General features: G+C 39.9%; 1 protein-coding gene across 1 annotated transcript in view; it reads left to right on the forward strand.

Annotated features, from left to right (window-relative positions):
- Positions 1–16,086, forward strand: part of KLF7 (Kruppel like factor 7) — a 109,450-nt gene that overhangs the window by 36,109 nt on the left and 57,255 nt on the right. Inside the window, exon 3 of the mRNA XM_029225175.1 lies at positions 4,500–5,130. Within this exon, the coding sequence (XP_029081008.1) occupies positions 4,500–5,130 (631 nt within the window). The remainder of the gene's footprint in view (positions 1–4,499; positions 5,131–16,086) is intronic.

A 16,086-nucleotide genomic window follows, 5' to 3' on the forward strand; every position in this document is an offset into this window, starting at 1 on the left:
ACAAACAAACATTTGAACTCTGTATCGAAATTTGCAATCTGGAGACACTCCTAGTGTGCCGATGGGCATTTCTTCTCTCTCTCTCTCTCTCTCTTTTACAAGTATTTAGACTTATATTAAGTCGCAAAAATTGTACATAGAGTTCCTGTATACACTCTTTGCAGCTTCCCTTAATGTTACATAATCATAATACAAGTATCAGAACAAGAGATTAACCTTGATAAAATACCATTAACTAATTTATACACTTTATTTGAATTACATTATTTTTCCCACCGGTGTCCTTTTTCTCATCCAGGATCCAGGCAGGGATCCATTGCATTTAGTTGTCTTATCTCCTTAGTTTCCTGCAATCTGTGACAGCTTCTGCTTTGTTCCTCATGACCTTCATACTTTTAAAGAATACCGGCCAGTTATTTTGTAGAATGGCCCTCAGTTTGTATTGGTCTCATGTTTTCTCATGATTAGATTGAAGTTAGGTACTTCTGGCAAGAATGGCACAGAATAATGTTGTGCCCTTTTCAGCCTATCATGTCCAGGGAGCATGATATCGATATGCTGCAAAGTTTCATCATATGGTGAAGGTGGTGCATGCCAGGTTTCTCTACTGTAAAACTATTATTTTTGTCTTTGTACTTAATAAATGTCTTGTTGGGGGGGTGCTTTGAGACTAGGCAAATATCTTGTTTCTCATTATACCTTCATCTATTAATATTAACATCCATTGGTGATTCTTGCCTGTACTCATTACTACTTTGTTGTTTGACTAATGGTGGTTTTCTATTTCAATACTTCTATTTTCAATACTTCTCCGTTTATTAATTGTAATTTTACTATAAGTAGGAGCTGATCTATCTCCTCCATTTATTTATTTATTCAACCGTTTATTTATATCACTATGGATTCATGGATATTAATCGTATTCCATGGGTTAGAATCTGTTATCATTATTCATTTTTGTTGCTCATGTTGCCTAGATTTGGACTTTGAGAACTCCTTCAAGTTGGCTCATGAGTCTTTTTGACATGCCTCCATCACTTTATGAGCACTTCCTTACCTTCTGGTACGACAGTATATTCTAGTCTCACCTTTATTTTCTTTGCCTCACCCTTTCAATCAACTATTTCTCCAAGGCACTCTGGTTCCCTTTATTGGATGGTGATATTTAGAAACCAAGATCTTCATGCCAGGTGTGCTCACTGCTACTGGGGTGTCTTTGCTTGTAGACTCTTCTCATTGACGGAGCTAGGAAATACATGTATATATACACATACATGCATATACACATTTATTTCTATACATACCTCTGTGTGTATATGTATTAAAATCTCTGAGTAAATACTGATACCTTAAATTCCAATTAAACATCATAGGCGTTTCTTAAGGGAGTTCTTATAATTATTTTTCAAAAACATTGGCAATAAACTGTCTCTTTTGCTTGGAAATAATCTAACATTGAAATCCTCCTCCTCATTAACATTTTAATCTCCAACACTCCTGATGAGTTTCTGGTTGACAAAGTCTTCTTTTCTATCTAAGCTTCATCGCCAGCAAATATTACAAGAAGTAGATTTCTCAAGACAAAAATATTCCATAATGATTTCAGAGGGCTACTCAGCACATTCTGATGGGTACTCATGCTTCTCTAACTCTCAGATGGAATAATAATGCCTTGTATTAGGATTGCAAGTGATAACCTCTCTTAAGTGGTCTAGATTTTCCCACATTTAATGATGGGAAGTATCTCCATCCTTAGATAATTAGTGTGATCCATGTGTTCTGGGATTCAATCTGGGATTCAAACTAGGGCATACTGGGTAGGTTATTTTTGTTTGTTTTTTTTTGGTACGCGGGCCTCTCACTGTTGTGGCCTCTCCCGTTGCGGAGCACAGGCTCCGGACACGCAGCCTCAGTGGCCATGGCTCACGGGCCCAGCCGCTCCGTGGCATGTGGGATCTTCCCGGACCGGGGCACGAACCTGTGTCCCCTGCATCGGCAGGCGGACTCTCAACCACTGCGCCACCAGGGAAGCCCTGGGTAGGTTATTTTTTATCTTCCCTGAAGAGTGTGTAAATGCATTTAGAATATCTCAGTTCCTTAGAATCCCTTAGAGTATGAAGAGATCTGAGCTTCCTAATAATCACAACAATTTCTTAGTGACTTTTGATTCTGTGAGCTAAAAATATGTAAGATGACATGACATCCAAAAGCTCTATCCACAGACACTGGTGACTGTGAGTGTGAAATCGTCCTTGTGTGTGAGGCCAGGAAGGACCTCTTATAACCCATGATTCAGCTGATTTCTACCTGAAACATATCTGTGTCTCTATGGTCTGGTTCTGCTCTTTGGGCAAAGCTAAAGGAGTATTACAATTATGTTCTAGAAGACATGTATTAGTGGTCATTTCTAGGATTGCTAGCCTCAGCCTAGTCCAGGTTAGGGTCAGCAGGTGGCTTTTGTAGAGTGGAGTAGAATAGAATGATCAAAATAATAGTAAAAAGTTGATTTTATCTTTGTTTGATAGACATTATATACCTGATGGGTACCAGACACTGTACTTGGCAGATGATGGTTTAAAAAGGGAAGGGGAGGTTTCAGGGGTAATATCTTATAATTCAGAAGTGAATTGACTGGGGCTAACACTGAGGGTTTCAATATTGGAAAGAAGTAAATGATAATTTTTAGCAATGAGATGGAAAAATGAAAGGGAAAATCTCTGAAACATAGAATTCAGAAAAGGGGCAAATAAGGATAAGACAAATTCCTAGACCTGAGAAGGTGGTAGTACTTGTTTCGGATATAAAGTGGTGGGAAGCTACTCAGCAAGAGCTATTATTTAATCAATAAGCAAAATAGAATCAAACTTACTTTTCCAATAAGCTTTCCTTGATTAATACCTCCATAATATAGAGTACAGAATTCATTGTCCACTCATCCCCTAAGAACTTATCAACATACTTTATTGTTATGTTATTTGGTACCACTTTGCTTATAAATTCATGTAATTTTTAGCTTGTAATTGTTTATTCTGCACCTACATCACATGGATCTATCACTGTCTTCTTCTTCTAACATACAGAAAGCCTTGCACCTTGCTGTGAACACAGTAGTTGAGTGAACACTTGTGACATGAGGGTTGAATGAAGATTGGAACCATTCATTAGTTTATCCTATTAAAAATCAATAGTGAGACCCAAAGGTGATTCATTGTTAAAAATCTACTTTTCTTATTCAGTAATGCAGAGTTTTACCAGAAGGCTGATTAAAAACCAATCTTTTGAAATGTCACCAAAATAAAATCCTTGACAGATAACACAACTAGGTATATCATTAAAATAGATTCTTAACAGAATAAAAACCTAGAATCAGAACATTGGTTGAAAACATAGAAGCTCTACAGAGGCAGTAAATTAGGAGCTAGTCACATTTTAAATTTGCCATCAGTGTTTTCTTTGTTGAAGCCCCAGAAATTAGAGCAAATTGAACTGATAGTATAAGTTAGCACAATGGTTTTCTACCAGATTCTGGAAGAGTAGGATTAAGTGAGGAGATCTTTTAGATTATAAACTTAAAATCTGCTTTGGCCATAATAGCGCTTCCCCCATCTTACAAAGACTTACATGCACCATGGATGAAGATTTGTTGAAACTCTGAACCTTTCTGTTTTTTTGGTTTCTTTTTCCTCACTTCTTTACCGGGTGAAAACGTTATATTGAAATAGATTGTGTCTTATCTGTACCAATTCAAATAGCTATGATTGAACTTATTTTTATCGTGGAGTCAGAGATGTCAAACTATTGTAATGGGACTCATGCTCCTTGCCACACAGTATGTAGCAATTGTATTTTGAATAACTTGCTGTAAACAATGGGGGTTTTGTCATGTGCATCAAAGGTTTTATACAAGGCGTTCTTTAGAACAGTGTCCATTCCTGCTGGTTAGGGAATCCATTCCCAAGGCAGGGCTTGCTGTTGGTTCAGCTCATGACTTAGTTTGGGTGGGCATGGTTTATTCTAAAGGGCAAGTTGGAAAATTGGCCTATTTTTGTGACTTGCTAAAGTCTATTTGAAAAATTAAGTTGGACTGTGGGGAGTCTTGATACGAAAATCTTGTCTGATTCTATTTGCTTCTTGCTTGCGTGGGAACTCCTAGGGAGGCTTAGAGCATCTCACCTGCTGAATTGGATTGTGGAGCATGAGACCATTTTAACATTAAATGTTCTCAGGGAACTTGATGGTGTGAGATAGCCCTTCTGGGCTTCTAGTTCCCCATTAACTATAGTAGTTGAACTCATATCATGTGACCCTTGTGAACCCTTCAGAAGTGTCCAGGGAGAAAATAACAAGGTCAGACCTTTCAACAAGAGAATTTCAGATACGAGCCATGAAACATTCTCTGTTCCTTCCTGTATCTTCTTCCTCAGCCTGTCAACATGTGGTCTCGTGGTGTTCTTTGCTTCTGATGGCTGTTTCTCTCCCTCCCTCCTTCCCCTCTGCAGACATGCCTTGAATTGGAACGCTACCTGCAGACGGAGCCTAGGAGGATCTCGGAGACCTTTGGTGAGGACTTAGACTGTTTCCTCCGTGCTTCTCCTCCCCCCTGCATTGAGGAAAGTTTCCGGCGCTTAGACCCCCTGCTGCTCCCTGTGGAAGCGACCATCTGTGAGAAGAGTTCTGCAGTGGACATTTTGCTCTCTCGGGACAAGTTGCTATCTGAGACCTGCCTCAGCCTCCAGCCAACCAGCTCTTCTCTAGACAGCTACACAGCCGTCAACCAGGCCCAGCTCAACGCAGTGACCTCATTAACGCCCCCCTCGTCCCCTGAGCTCAGCCGCCATCTGGTCAAAACCTCACAGACTCTCTCAGCCGTGGATGGCACAGTGACGTTGAAACTGGTGGCCAAGAAGGCTGCACTCAGCTCAGTAAAGGTGGGAGGGGTGGCAACAGCAGCGGCAGCCGTGGCGGCAGCTGGGACAGTTAAGAGTGGACAGAGCGACAGTGAACAAGGAGGGGTAGGGGCTGAGGCATGCCCCGAAAACAAGAAGAGGGTTCACCGCTGTCAGTTTAACGGGTGCCGGAAAGTTTATACAAAAAGCTCCCACTTAAAGGCCCACCAGAGGACTCACACAGGTAGTGGTACAAGTTGACCGCACGTGGTTTCTTCTTTTTCCTCCTTTAGCCTCATGGTGGGAAGGGCTTCTCTCTGTTCCGAGAAGTGGCATCCATGCCAACTAGGAGGTGCAGAGAGGCAGGTGGGCCTGGGTGGGGAAGCAGGCGACTCACTCGTTACCTTAGGATCTCCAGGTGTCCTGAGCACAGGACATGGGTTTGTCACTCACTGGCTCGGAGACACTTTCAGAGGCAATAATTCTACAACCATGGTGTAGAATCAGACACTACTGAGGATGCCTGAACAGGGGCTCTGGTGGTGTGACTCACAACCGTACGTGATATGTGCACTTGTCACTTTCCTGGTACTTTTCATTGTTTTATCAGTGTAGTTTTGCAGTTTGGATCAACAGTGGAATCCGAGGAGGTACATTTGAAATTCACAATTGAGCAAGGTAGCCAAGGTGTCCCTATTCACTCTTTTTCCAGCATCCCTGATTTTTCATCAAAGTCACCAACAGCAGGAGGGTTTCAGAGTTCATTAGAGGTGATCATTCTATAATTAATTGGCATCTCCTCTTTTGCATTGTTCTGTGGCGCATGCTTTATGGAGAGATGGCAGAATTGCTTTTGAATGAGCTTGTTACTGAGAAGTTGCTAAAGTGATTACATTGCTATGTGTGTGGTAAGGGCGCTGGGGACCGGTGGGGACTGTATATTTTCCTCAGGACTTCTGTGGTGACTCCCAGGAATCATGTTGATCTTGGGAGCGATGGGATAATTTGGTAGAGGGGGGTTTGCAGAGAAAAGAGTGAGATTAGCATATTCCTTGAATCTGGTCTTTGTTCTCTGGTTTGAGTTGGAAGCTTAGGGCTGGTGTCTCTTCTTGGGGTTAGCATCGTAGGAGCAATTACTATCATTGGGGTTTTTTTAATGAGTCCCTGACAGTGTATTGCTGGTATGGTTTTTGCATACTGCGTGCACAGTACAAGCTGAACAGGGAAAAGCTCCGAAAGTATAAACAGCAGAATCAGAGTGTTGTCAGGGAGAAATAGGGGATTGGATCTAGGCTAGGAGATGTGTTGGTGAGAGTTCTTTTCGGGCTCACTGCCTGTCTTCCAGGTACTCTGTGGTGGTTTGTGGGCTGTGTCACCAAGGAAGTGTACAGTGCAAAGTTCATTGGAAACCTGGGTTCTATTCCAGTGCTATTACTAACTAGCTTTGTGACCTTGAGCACATCGCTTTACCTCACTGGCGGCCTCATTTTCCACATCTGCCAAACAATCTGGATCTTAAGGCCCCTCTCAGCTTTAATCTTCTGGGGGGAGGGGGTCTGTGAAATGTCTTTGTGCAGGACAGAGAAGCTTCCCTGAGGTAGGAGTGCATAATGTGTGACTAGAAGCCGTCACCACCGCGAACCTGGAAGGTACTCCCACGGGGGGATGAGCATGGACGTTGCTTCTTCACACCACAGGATTTAGGCATGCTCTCCTCTAACTCCGAACTCACTTTCCCTTCTGCCCTTGCTTGGTTCATGGGAAGGTCCCCTAAGGTAACTTTTGAACCTGTGGCTCAGGTTCAGGTGCCACTCAGGGTTCCCACTGGAGATTGGGTTCAAGTCCTCTGGTCCACATACATCAAGGCGAAAGCTTCCTGCTATTTTCAGCTTTTTTTTTTTCCTCTCTCTGATATTGTCCTGGAGGTCGTTTTTATTTATATGTCTTTCTTTCTCAAGTCAATGAGTAAAGTAACGAGAACACATTGTAGTGCTCCCAGGCTTCAGCCATGACTCATCTCCTGTTCCCTGCAGGAAACCAGAGAAGGCAGGATGAGGCAAGAAGGTTGAGCATTGTTGGGGGTGTGGAATTCATACTTATGAGCACATTTTTTCATTACTGACGTGAGACAGGCTATGTCCTGCCTAGTATGAGACTGGACGGCTCTGGGGAAGCGGAGAGTCTTTTTTGGGGGTGAGTCCAGAGCATTTTCTTCTTTTCCCTATCCCCTCTTTCCAATGGATGTGTTAGAAGGATAACTCTGAGGAGTGATGCATATTTTGTGCTTTGGGCATTTTCTGTTCAGAGTGATTATCAAGGTGGAGCTCATTATGTTTCCCAGCACCTGCAACCTCTTGCCTTATAGCGAATTAAAGTGGAAAGACTCCTCCCCGTGGGGAATTTACCCAAGAAGGCACCATGCATTATTAGAAAGGCAGTACCGCAGAGTGGTTAAGAGCAGGGCTTTGCAGTCAGGGAGACTTGGGTTTGAATTCTAGCTCTACAACTCCCTAGATTTATGACCTGGATACATGATGTATCTTCCCTGAGCCTCAATTCCCTCATCTGTAAAATAGGGATAATTTACCTCCTAGATTGTTTTGAAGATTAAATGAGTAAACATGTAAAATACTTGGCAGATGGTAAGAGCTCATTAAGGATAGTCATAGGGTTGGTTATAGTTGTGACTATTGCCGATGATCTTGATTAGCAGTGATTTTGTGCAAAAACAGCTTTATGTAAACTAGAAGTAAACCACTTAAAGTTAAATGCCACCAAAGAACAAGAAGCTTTTCTTTCCTCACTTCTATAATTTCAGTGTAGGGGTGATGATACAAGGACATTACTCATGGAGGGTGAAATTGGACATGCAGGCCTTGGCCCGTTGAAGTTGGCAGTAATGTAGAGCATGACTTTCCTAAAACAACACAGGAAGCAATGGCCTTGCACCCTCCAGAAGCATTTTGCCAGTAAAACCTTCTGCAGAGACAAGCATGGAGGGAAAAGTAGGTGCTTTGAGAAAGAGAAAGGATAGGAGGGGAGGTAGAAAGGATAAGAGGGGAGGTAGAAAGGATAAGAGGGGAGGTAGAAAGGATAGGAAGGATAGGAGGGGAGGCAGAAGTGGAGATGGGGGATTAGGAGAGGGAATCTGAATTAATTTGGATGAAATGGATGAGAATCGGAAGTATTTATTTGGAATTGGTGTGAAGGGGGCACATGGGGAACTGAAAAAAACAAAAGTGATAATTTATGTGGTGTGTATGAACTAAGAATAATGAAAAAAGCATGAAGGATGGAATCAAATTAAGTGCAAACATATCAAGGAAGTAGACTAGTAAAAAGCTTGAGGGCAAAGGTATACGGTGATGGGAATTCAGGTTGGAGACGAGTCTGCTGCTAGAAGTGAATGGAGTAGGAAGAGCCGCTGACCAAGTGTTGAAATGAAGTTTAAAAAAATTGGCTCTGGGGCTTCCCTGGTGGCGAAGTGGTTGAGAGTCCGCCTGCCAATGCAGGGGACGCGGGTTCGTGCCCCGGTCCGGGAAGATCCCACATGCCGCGGAGCGGCTGGGCCCGTGAGCCATGGCTGAAGGGCTCTGGTTGGATTCAGGCAAGCTGTTTTAACACAGGGCTCACTTTAATTCAGTGAAAATATTTTCTTATCCTTCAGCTGGGGAAGTGTTCTGGGACATAAAGAGAGAGAGAGAGAGAGAAAACCATCCAGGAGAAAGAGGGAAAATATTGGCATTTTGTTCTCTAGAGTTATATATATGATCTATCTCTTCTATATGGTAATATGTTGAAAAAGAGATGCTTGCAAATGTGAAATAAAATGTGTGGGTCTCTGTCTATGCATAAAGAAAGACAATACGTTGTTGGTAACATGGACTTCCTTGCATTGAAGAATTTTTAAAAGTGTTATCCATTTAATCTTTATACAGATAGGATTTACTGAGCTGGAAAAGATATGCTTCTTCTTCTTTTTTTTTTTTTCCTTCTGTGTCTGTTTTTTGAGGATGCTGAATCCTTCAAACTTTTTGCCCTGGAGGATGTTAGGCAGTGAGGTGGCTTTTCTTTTTTTCAGGTAGCAGATGTTCAAGTTGGTAGCTAGGGCACAAATACTGGTTGCCCAAGGAGGTGAAGTGAGGGATGGGGGAGCCATGCTGGGGGTTGCAGAAGATGAGGCAGGGACTGGGACAAAAGGAATATTGTGAAGTAGCAGAATCTTAGTGAAAGGAAGCATATAAAAATGGACATATGGTTTATTCATTGGGAAGAGCACTTAGTGCTGGCATGAGCGTAAAAATGTCCTTTAGCAGCCAAGCCATTACAGACCTTTCTCTCCCACTCTGTTTTCTGGTCTTTGTATAATATATTTTTCTTTCTCAATAAGTCAACCATTATGTTCATAGTTTTATTCATCTTCTTGGAGACAGCTAAATAATTCTTATATTTTGACACAGGGGAATCTCTCACTTTCAATTAAAAAAACCCACTTTATTATGCTTATTTTCAGCAAAAATCAATTTGTTAAAATGTTAGTAGTTTCTATTCAAAATGAGAAAGAATAATATTCCACATTTCTTCTTGATCTCTGCTGAGTAGGAAAGGAAGAAAGTCTGTGATTGAAATGGTGCTTTGTGTTAAGTGAGCAGACTTTTCTAATATGGAAATTCATATAAAAGCATGTCCACATTTACACTATTAAGATGAGTCAGGTTGGTAAAGTCTGGACAAAGGCCAGCAATGAAGTCTTTGGTTGTTGGTCACAGAAGAGGGAGAAAAGAGGCCACGTCCTCTCTTGTGCTACTTGGAGAGCTCTCTATAGACTGGGGTTGCTTTAGCCTAATCCATGGGTGGTGATAGGACATTCTAGATTTTGCACTGAAAAATATAAAAGTATGCTTTCTAAGTGAAAAGATAAAACAAACGTGCAATTTACTTAGCATTCTATATCTGCTTTGGGGTGGTCATAATGAATCAAGATGTGGCACAATCTCTAAGTTTAATTAGGATTTAGGGAAATTGTTTTTAAATGGAAAGGTGAGTAAAAACATTACAAACAAAAAGATGAGTGTAGTATTTAAGAGGCAAACAAAGGTGCTTATTTTATACATATAATGAAAGTTCTTTAAAGTTTGAAATATAATTTATTTTACTTTTCAACAAATACTTATAAACACTTGCTATATGCCAGGTATTGTTCAGAGTATTAAGAAACAAAATTCAGTTGAGTAAATTTTAAAGATCTTACTGGCTTTATTCAGTGATTCATGAATTGGGCAGCATCTCATCTAACAAATAGAAAGGAACTCTGAAGCACTATACAAAACAAAAGACTTTTATAGACAGAAGGGGGCTGGACAAGGAAGTTGTACCAGCAAAGAGCTGATTGTTTGTGGCAAGGTCACCTTCCTTTAGGAAATGACAGGGGTCTATCAGGCAAATTACCTCTCTAGTGCTGATCGGGTAATTCCAGATTGACTGGTTTAAGATTCCATTCTTGGGGCCGGTGAACCTATATTAAAATTGTAAGTTTCAGTTTGGTGAAGTGGGGCTTAGCACAAGTGACTCCATTTTGGGCCAGTTGTCTCTTTTTTTAACAATTCTCACCTTCTGATCAAACTCAGCCTAAGAGATGTGATCAAAATTTAATGCATTAATGCCACTCCCAGCTACTGCTCTGAAGATCTCACAGTTTTTGCTGATTCTCTGTGTGCTATTCACAGGTCATGACTTAAGTTTCACACTTTTTAAGTTGGTCATTCTCTTCATCCCTTTTCTGACATTTCAGTCTTAGGGTGTTACTTGCTTGGTGGTTAGTGACCATGAACATGCACTTAAACGTGCATTTAAAGCGCACCAGGAAGACTACTATGATTATTGTAAGCAAGACAATTCCCAGTGTCTGGAGTGCACTTCAGAGCCATGCTCCCCAAGACCCAAACCAATCAAAATCAAATACATCAAGGAAGACCTCACTGAAGGAGTCACTTTTTAAAGCCAAGTGGCTTATTCAGTGATTTTATGTAGCTGAGTTTCAGCTTCCCCAGAAGTGTTAATCCAAGTGCAGCAAGTGGTATTGGATGCAGTACAGACACCTTATTGTTCAGCTAAAAGATAATCAAGGGCTATCCCATTATCAAGAACAACCTTGGTCAGAGTCTAAGGAATTTTCTTGGGCAGCTATTGCTTTAGGAGTGGATTCTGCAACACTTTCAAGAGTTAAGGAAGGTTCCTGATCATAGTCTCATTTGTACTCACTTCTAACCAGGGAAGTAAGTGCCTGCCAAAGGAAGCGAATCCTGAGTCCTGAAGCCTTCTGATAGGTCCCTTCTAACTTGACAATGTAAATCAGGGGAATTGACCAATGAGGTGCCTCAGTTTGATTGTGGATGGTTAGGGGCACAGTTAGGTAACCTAAGAGGCATTGCCTGGTTATGTACCAGCCATCTAGGTATGCATAAGCCCAAGGAGAATGATAATCACCACAGACAAAGATTAATCATGTCAGGGCACAAATCATTCCCATGAAGGTGGCACTGTTAACGGATTCATTTGCAGGGATCGTTGCACTTGCCCATTCAAGCCAGGGGTCAGTTAGTTTTTCAGTGCATTTGGAAAGTAAATCTCCTAGCCCCAAATAAAAAGTTGTTCTAAATTCCTTGCAAAAATGGGTGCAGCTGGTAAGATCTTTTCACGATTGGGGTAAGATCTGATTTAGATAATCATAAGAACGTCGAGGTGCAAATGTACTATGGTTTGTCTAGGTATTGTGTCTAGTTGGGCAAGTACAGCTATAATCAGAGAAAAGTAAAAACAAGGCACTGAATGTCCTGGCCATAAAAGTTAGACCCTCTAAGTGACTTCTAAGGGGGGTTCAATTGTAGTTTACAGGACATTAGGAATAGAAGAAAAATTGGTCACAGGAAGGACCAGGGGGTCTCTAGCATTATGGACAGGTTGGAGTTTTTAATGGCAAATCCAGCAGTCTAAAAGGTTATCCCCCTTAGTAATGGCCTGGGAGATATGATGGTGTTGTCGTTCCAGGCCAATGCCACAGTAAAGGAAACAAAGAGAAGAAGAAAGAGTTTTTAATGTTTCGTTAAAGTATGAAGTCTTGATTCAGCATCTTGGGTGGAAGCAGTCTATACTGATGTCAGCTACTTCTCTTCCTAGTCAGTTTAATTTGCAGGTCTCCAGAGTTTGCCCAGGAGCAGATGTCAGGTGGAACCTTCTTCAGCTGTGAGATATGTACCCAAGGTTCAGTGCCTTCTATTTTTGCAGCAGTGTCAGTGGTCAGAAGCACTTGGTAAGGTCCTTTCCATGAGTCTCACTTTTGCAAAAATATCAGAGTAAAACAATAACTGCCTGTAAATTATAAAAGACTTTAAAATGCCCACTGTTAAGATCTGATGAGAACTCATTTGCCAAGGAAGTGTATTTATTTCTGTGATATACATTTTAAGATAGTAACTGGAATTACGACTGATAACATTTTACCAGAGCATTTAACATTTAAGAATTTCATACGATTTCTGGAACACTTATAACATATACAAATACAAAATAGAGAAGACTTATTGTTACCTGTTTGGCAATGCTTCTTATTTAATTTAACATATCAAATAAGCCTATTTAGTTTAACATCTTTCTTTTTATGAGGAGACAGAATAAATCTCTTGAGATGTTCCAGGGGCCCTCTGGAAAATCCCAAAGAAAGTTTGAAGTCAAAAAACTTCACTTAGAATTTGATTTGGGGGGAAGTGTGTCAAAAATATCCATTTAATAGTGACAGTAGATACTGTTAAAGGCAAATACAGAAGGTTACATAGTTGTAAGCAAAACTTAGCTCTTTTAATATTGAGAAGATTGGGTTTTCTCAAGCAGTCAAAGACCTGATAAAGACAGTGTGAAGCACAGTAAGTTGCTGGTAAGACACAAAATCTTCACTGTCCAGGCAGATTACTTAAAAAATAAAGAAAATTTCACAATCCGTTATCAAAAGCAGACTAAAAGTCCAATAAAACCTTGTAATTTTAACAGAGAAAACCAATTCTAATTTTATACTATTGTACTTTTGATATTAAAACTCATTTTTTTTAAACGTAAATAAATTCATTCTAATCTTAGCCAGCCTGACTACACATAAAATTTGTTTCCCAAGGTTCCTTTTCCACAAACTTTCTACAATTTTGTCCTATTTTTTTTTTCTCTTTCTCATTTTGGAACAATCAGTCATTTTACTTTCCTTACCTACTTTTCATACACAGTTGTTTTCCTTCACCCTTATTTTTTCTAAGTAGTTTTAATTACATATATTGATAATATTGAAAATAAGGAATGCATCCTTAATTCATAGTGAAAACTAAGATGTAAGAAATTGTGGACTGTCTCTTATATGGGCATTCTGTGGATTGGCAAATTTATAAATACATTTCATAATTTCTAGAAGTATATTCTTTCTCATAATAAATTTTCCAATGTAGCAAAAAAAAACCAACCCATGTCTACTAATAAACCCAAGTTTCTCAGTAATAAGAAGCTAAAAGATAAACCTGTGTTCAGGACTAATGTTCCAGTATTTATATGGAAATGATCTAGATAGTCAGTGACTATTCATCATTTAATTTAACTTAGCAAAACTCTAAGGTTTCAAGTTACCAAAAAGATTTGGGGAAACTATTTAAGTAGATATACCATAAACCATAGTTATTGCTGGAAAGTGGAAACGCTTACCCACTTACATCTATTTAAATCACTTGTTCTTAACAGTTATGTTTAGATTACTCATGAAAATTTTATCATACCAAGTTATTTTTCTTGCTGAAAAATTTTGTAATGGAGATAACATGAACTTATTTGACTAGTAAACCCAGGTAGAATAAAATTGTACGTCTGCGTTATTTTCAATGTTGATAACTCTAAAGACATATCTATTTTAATTAAGCCAACAAACTTAAACTAGCTTTTATTTACTGAAGATTATCCTAGGTCATGTGAACTTGAAAAACATTTGAGTTTTCATATTTCTGAGACTATGTTTAATTTATATAGCATTTGTTTTTAAACCAATTAAATGGAGCCCTTTACAAATTAATCTTAGCAATACCATCCGGAGGTAGAAAATAGCACACATCTACAACACATATACAGCTGACCCTTGAACAGTGTGGGGTTCAGGGGTGCCAACCTCTGCATAGTGGAAAATCTGTGTGTAACTCATCATCCACCCTCTGTATACATGGTTCCTCTATATCTGCGGATTCAACCAACCGCAGATCCTATAGTACTGAAATACTTACTCTTGGAAAAAACCTGCAAACAAGTGGACCCAAACAGCTCAAATCTTTGTGGTTCAAGTGTCAACTGTGTATATAGACACACATAAACATACAGACTGACTCGCTTCCATTCTCAAATTTTAGCCATGAATTAGGTACAATAATATAAAACTCACTAGTTATATAAAATAAGTTGGATCAAAATTGTGTGTCTGGCAGATGGAATAAGTTAAGACTCAGATGGCTAAAGCTTTTCACTAATATTTGTGAAGAAGACACTTAAGATTTTTCATTTGTCTGAGTTCCAAATAACTCCCTACCCCCTTTTTTCCCTTTGGTAAGAATTATCTCCCTGGAGTTTGCATTTCAAAGAGATATGGCCTAGATACGATTTCCTGGAGAAGACCTGGTAGAACATTTACATCTCAAAGGCACAGGAAAAGAATGCAAGTTCGTCCAAGAAGGACTCTTGTTTCATAAGGCCAGAATTTTTACAATACCTACAAGTCTTTTGAGATGAATAGGGGAGGTTTGGGGATTGGACTTCGAATTGTTTCTAGAGCTGCATTTCTGGTTTTGCAAAAATTTGTAAGATAGGGGCAGTTGCTTTTAATTTCTCAAAGAAGTGGGTTGTAGCCTAAATGATTATCAAGGGGTTGATTTGCTTATTCAACCACATTATCTTCAATTTGCTTTTTTATATTGGGGAGAGGATTTCCAACTAAGATGGAAATGAAAATTTATGTTCTGGATTTAGAGCTGTTTGTCTTCGGAATGTTTTAGTAAATCCTTCCACAAAGGCATCAGAATAGTTTTTGTTATTTAATTTTTTTCCTCCTGGGTACATAGTTTCATTTATCTTAGGGGAGAAGGTTTAAAAATTTTTTTCTGTCAGGCTCTGAATATCAGCTTCCAGTTTGGCCAACTTCTGATCACAGAGCTACTTAAAAAATGCTTTCAAATATCTTGTCAGTTTTCAGCTGACACACGCAATAAATATAAATAAATAAAACGAAATAAAAAATACCGGCAGTATTGAACAATCCTATGGACTCAAGAGACGTCCCCAAAGAGGGTGCAAAAGTTATTACCCTCCCAAGATCCAGAGCCACTCCCAAAGATAGCCAAAAGGAGAAAGAAAGAAAAAAAAAAACAAAGACAATTCCCCTGAGGGCTGGCTGTATACCCAAGCTGCAAATGGAGTTTAACCCACGTTTCTGTCCAGCCATATCTAGCTGCAAATGGGATGTAACCTACATTTCTGCCCAGTCATATCTTGAGGCCCTCAAATTGACAAGCCAAGTTCTCAGGACATAAAACAAGACAAACAAGAAGGTAACAGCTGTCCTTGGGAGAGAAAGGATCAATAACCAATGGATCTGGATTTAGAAAGGAAGGGGCAATGTGAAATTTTATTTTCCTCTCCCAACTGGGCATAACAGACAGAAATTCAGGAGAGCTCCCTCTGGTAAGAACTCTCACTCTGCTGGCTTCTGCCAGTTTCCCAGGATCCCATCTGCAGGCTATAGTATTTACCAGAATTTGACAAGGTTTTTCCATTAATTTTAATTTTCCTTGGCTGTTTAAGGGAATAATGTAGCAGTTTACCAGAAAATCTCTCGGAGTCCTGTCAACTCTGGGAGGGGTGCATATGGGGACCTTCCTTTGAGGGTAGATATGGGGGTGTCTGTATGGCCACTAACTTGGCAGACTTGTTCAGTCCTGTAGTCTCTTCAGAATGGAAAGACAATTCAAACAGAAGACAGTAGAAGGAATGTTACAGCAAAGGGGGGTAGAGGGGAGCAGTAGGAACTGTGTCCCTCCTGTGGTCTTTGGTTTTAGGTACCTCTTGAGTCTTTTCATTAGCCTTTTATAACACATCTTTCAGTGAAGGTAGTTTGGAACTTTGGAGCCTTTTG

Source organism: Monodon monoceros, unplaced genomic scaffold (assembly GCF_005190385.1).
Source record: "Monodon monoceros isolate NGI ecotype Baffin Bay Population unplaced genomic scaffold, NGI_Narwhal_1 Super_Scaffold_16, whole genome shotgun sequence".
NCBI lineage: Eukaryota > Metazoa > Chordata > Mammalia > Artiodactyla > Monodontidae > Monodon > Monodon monoceros.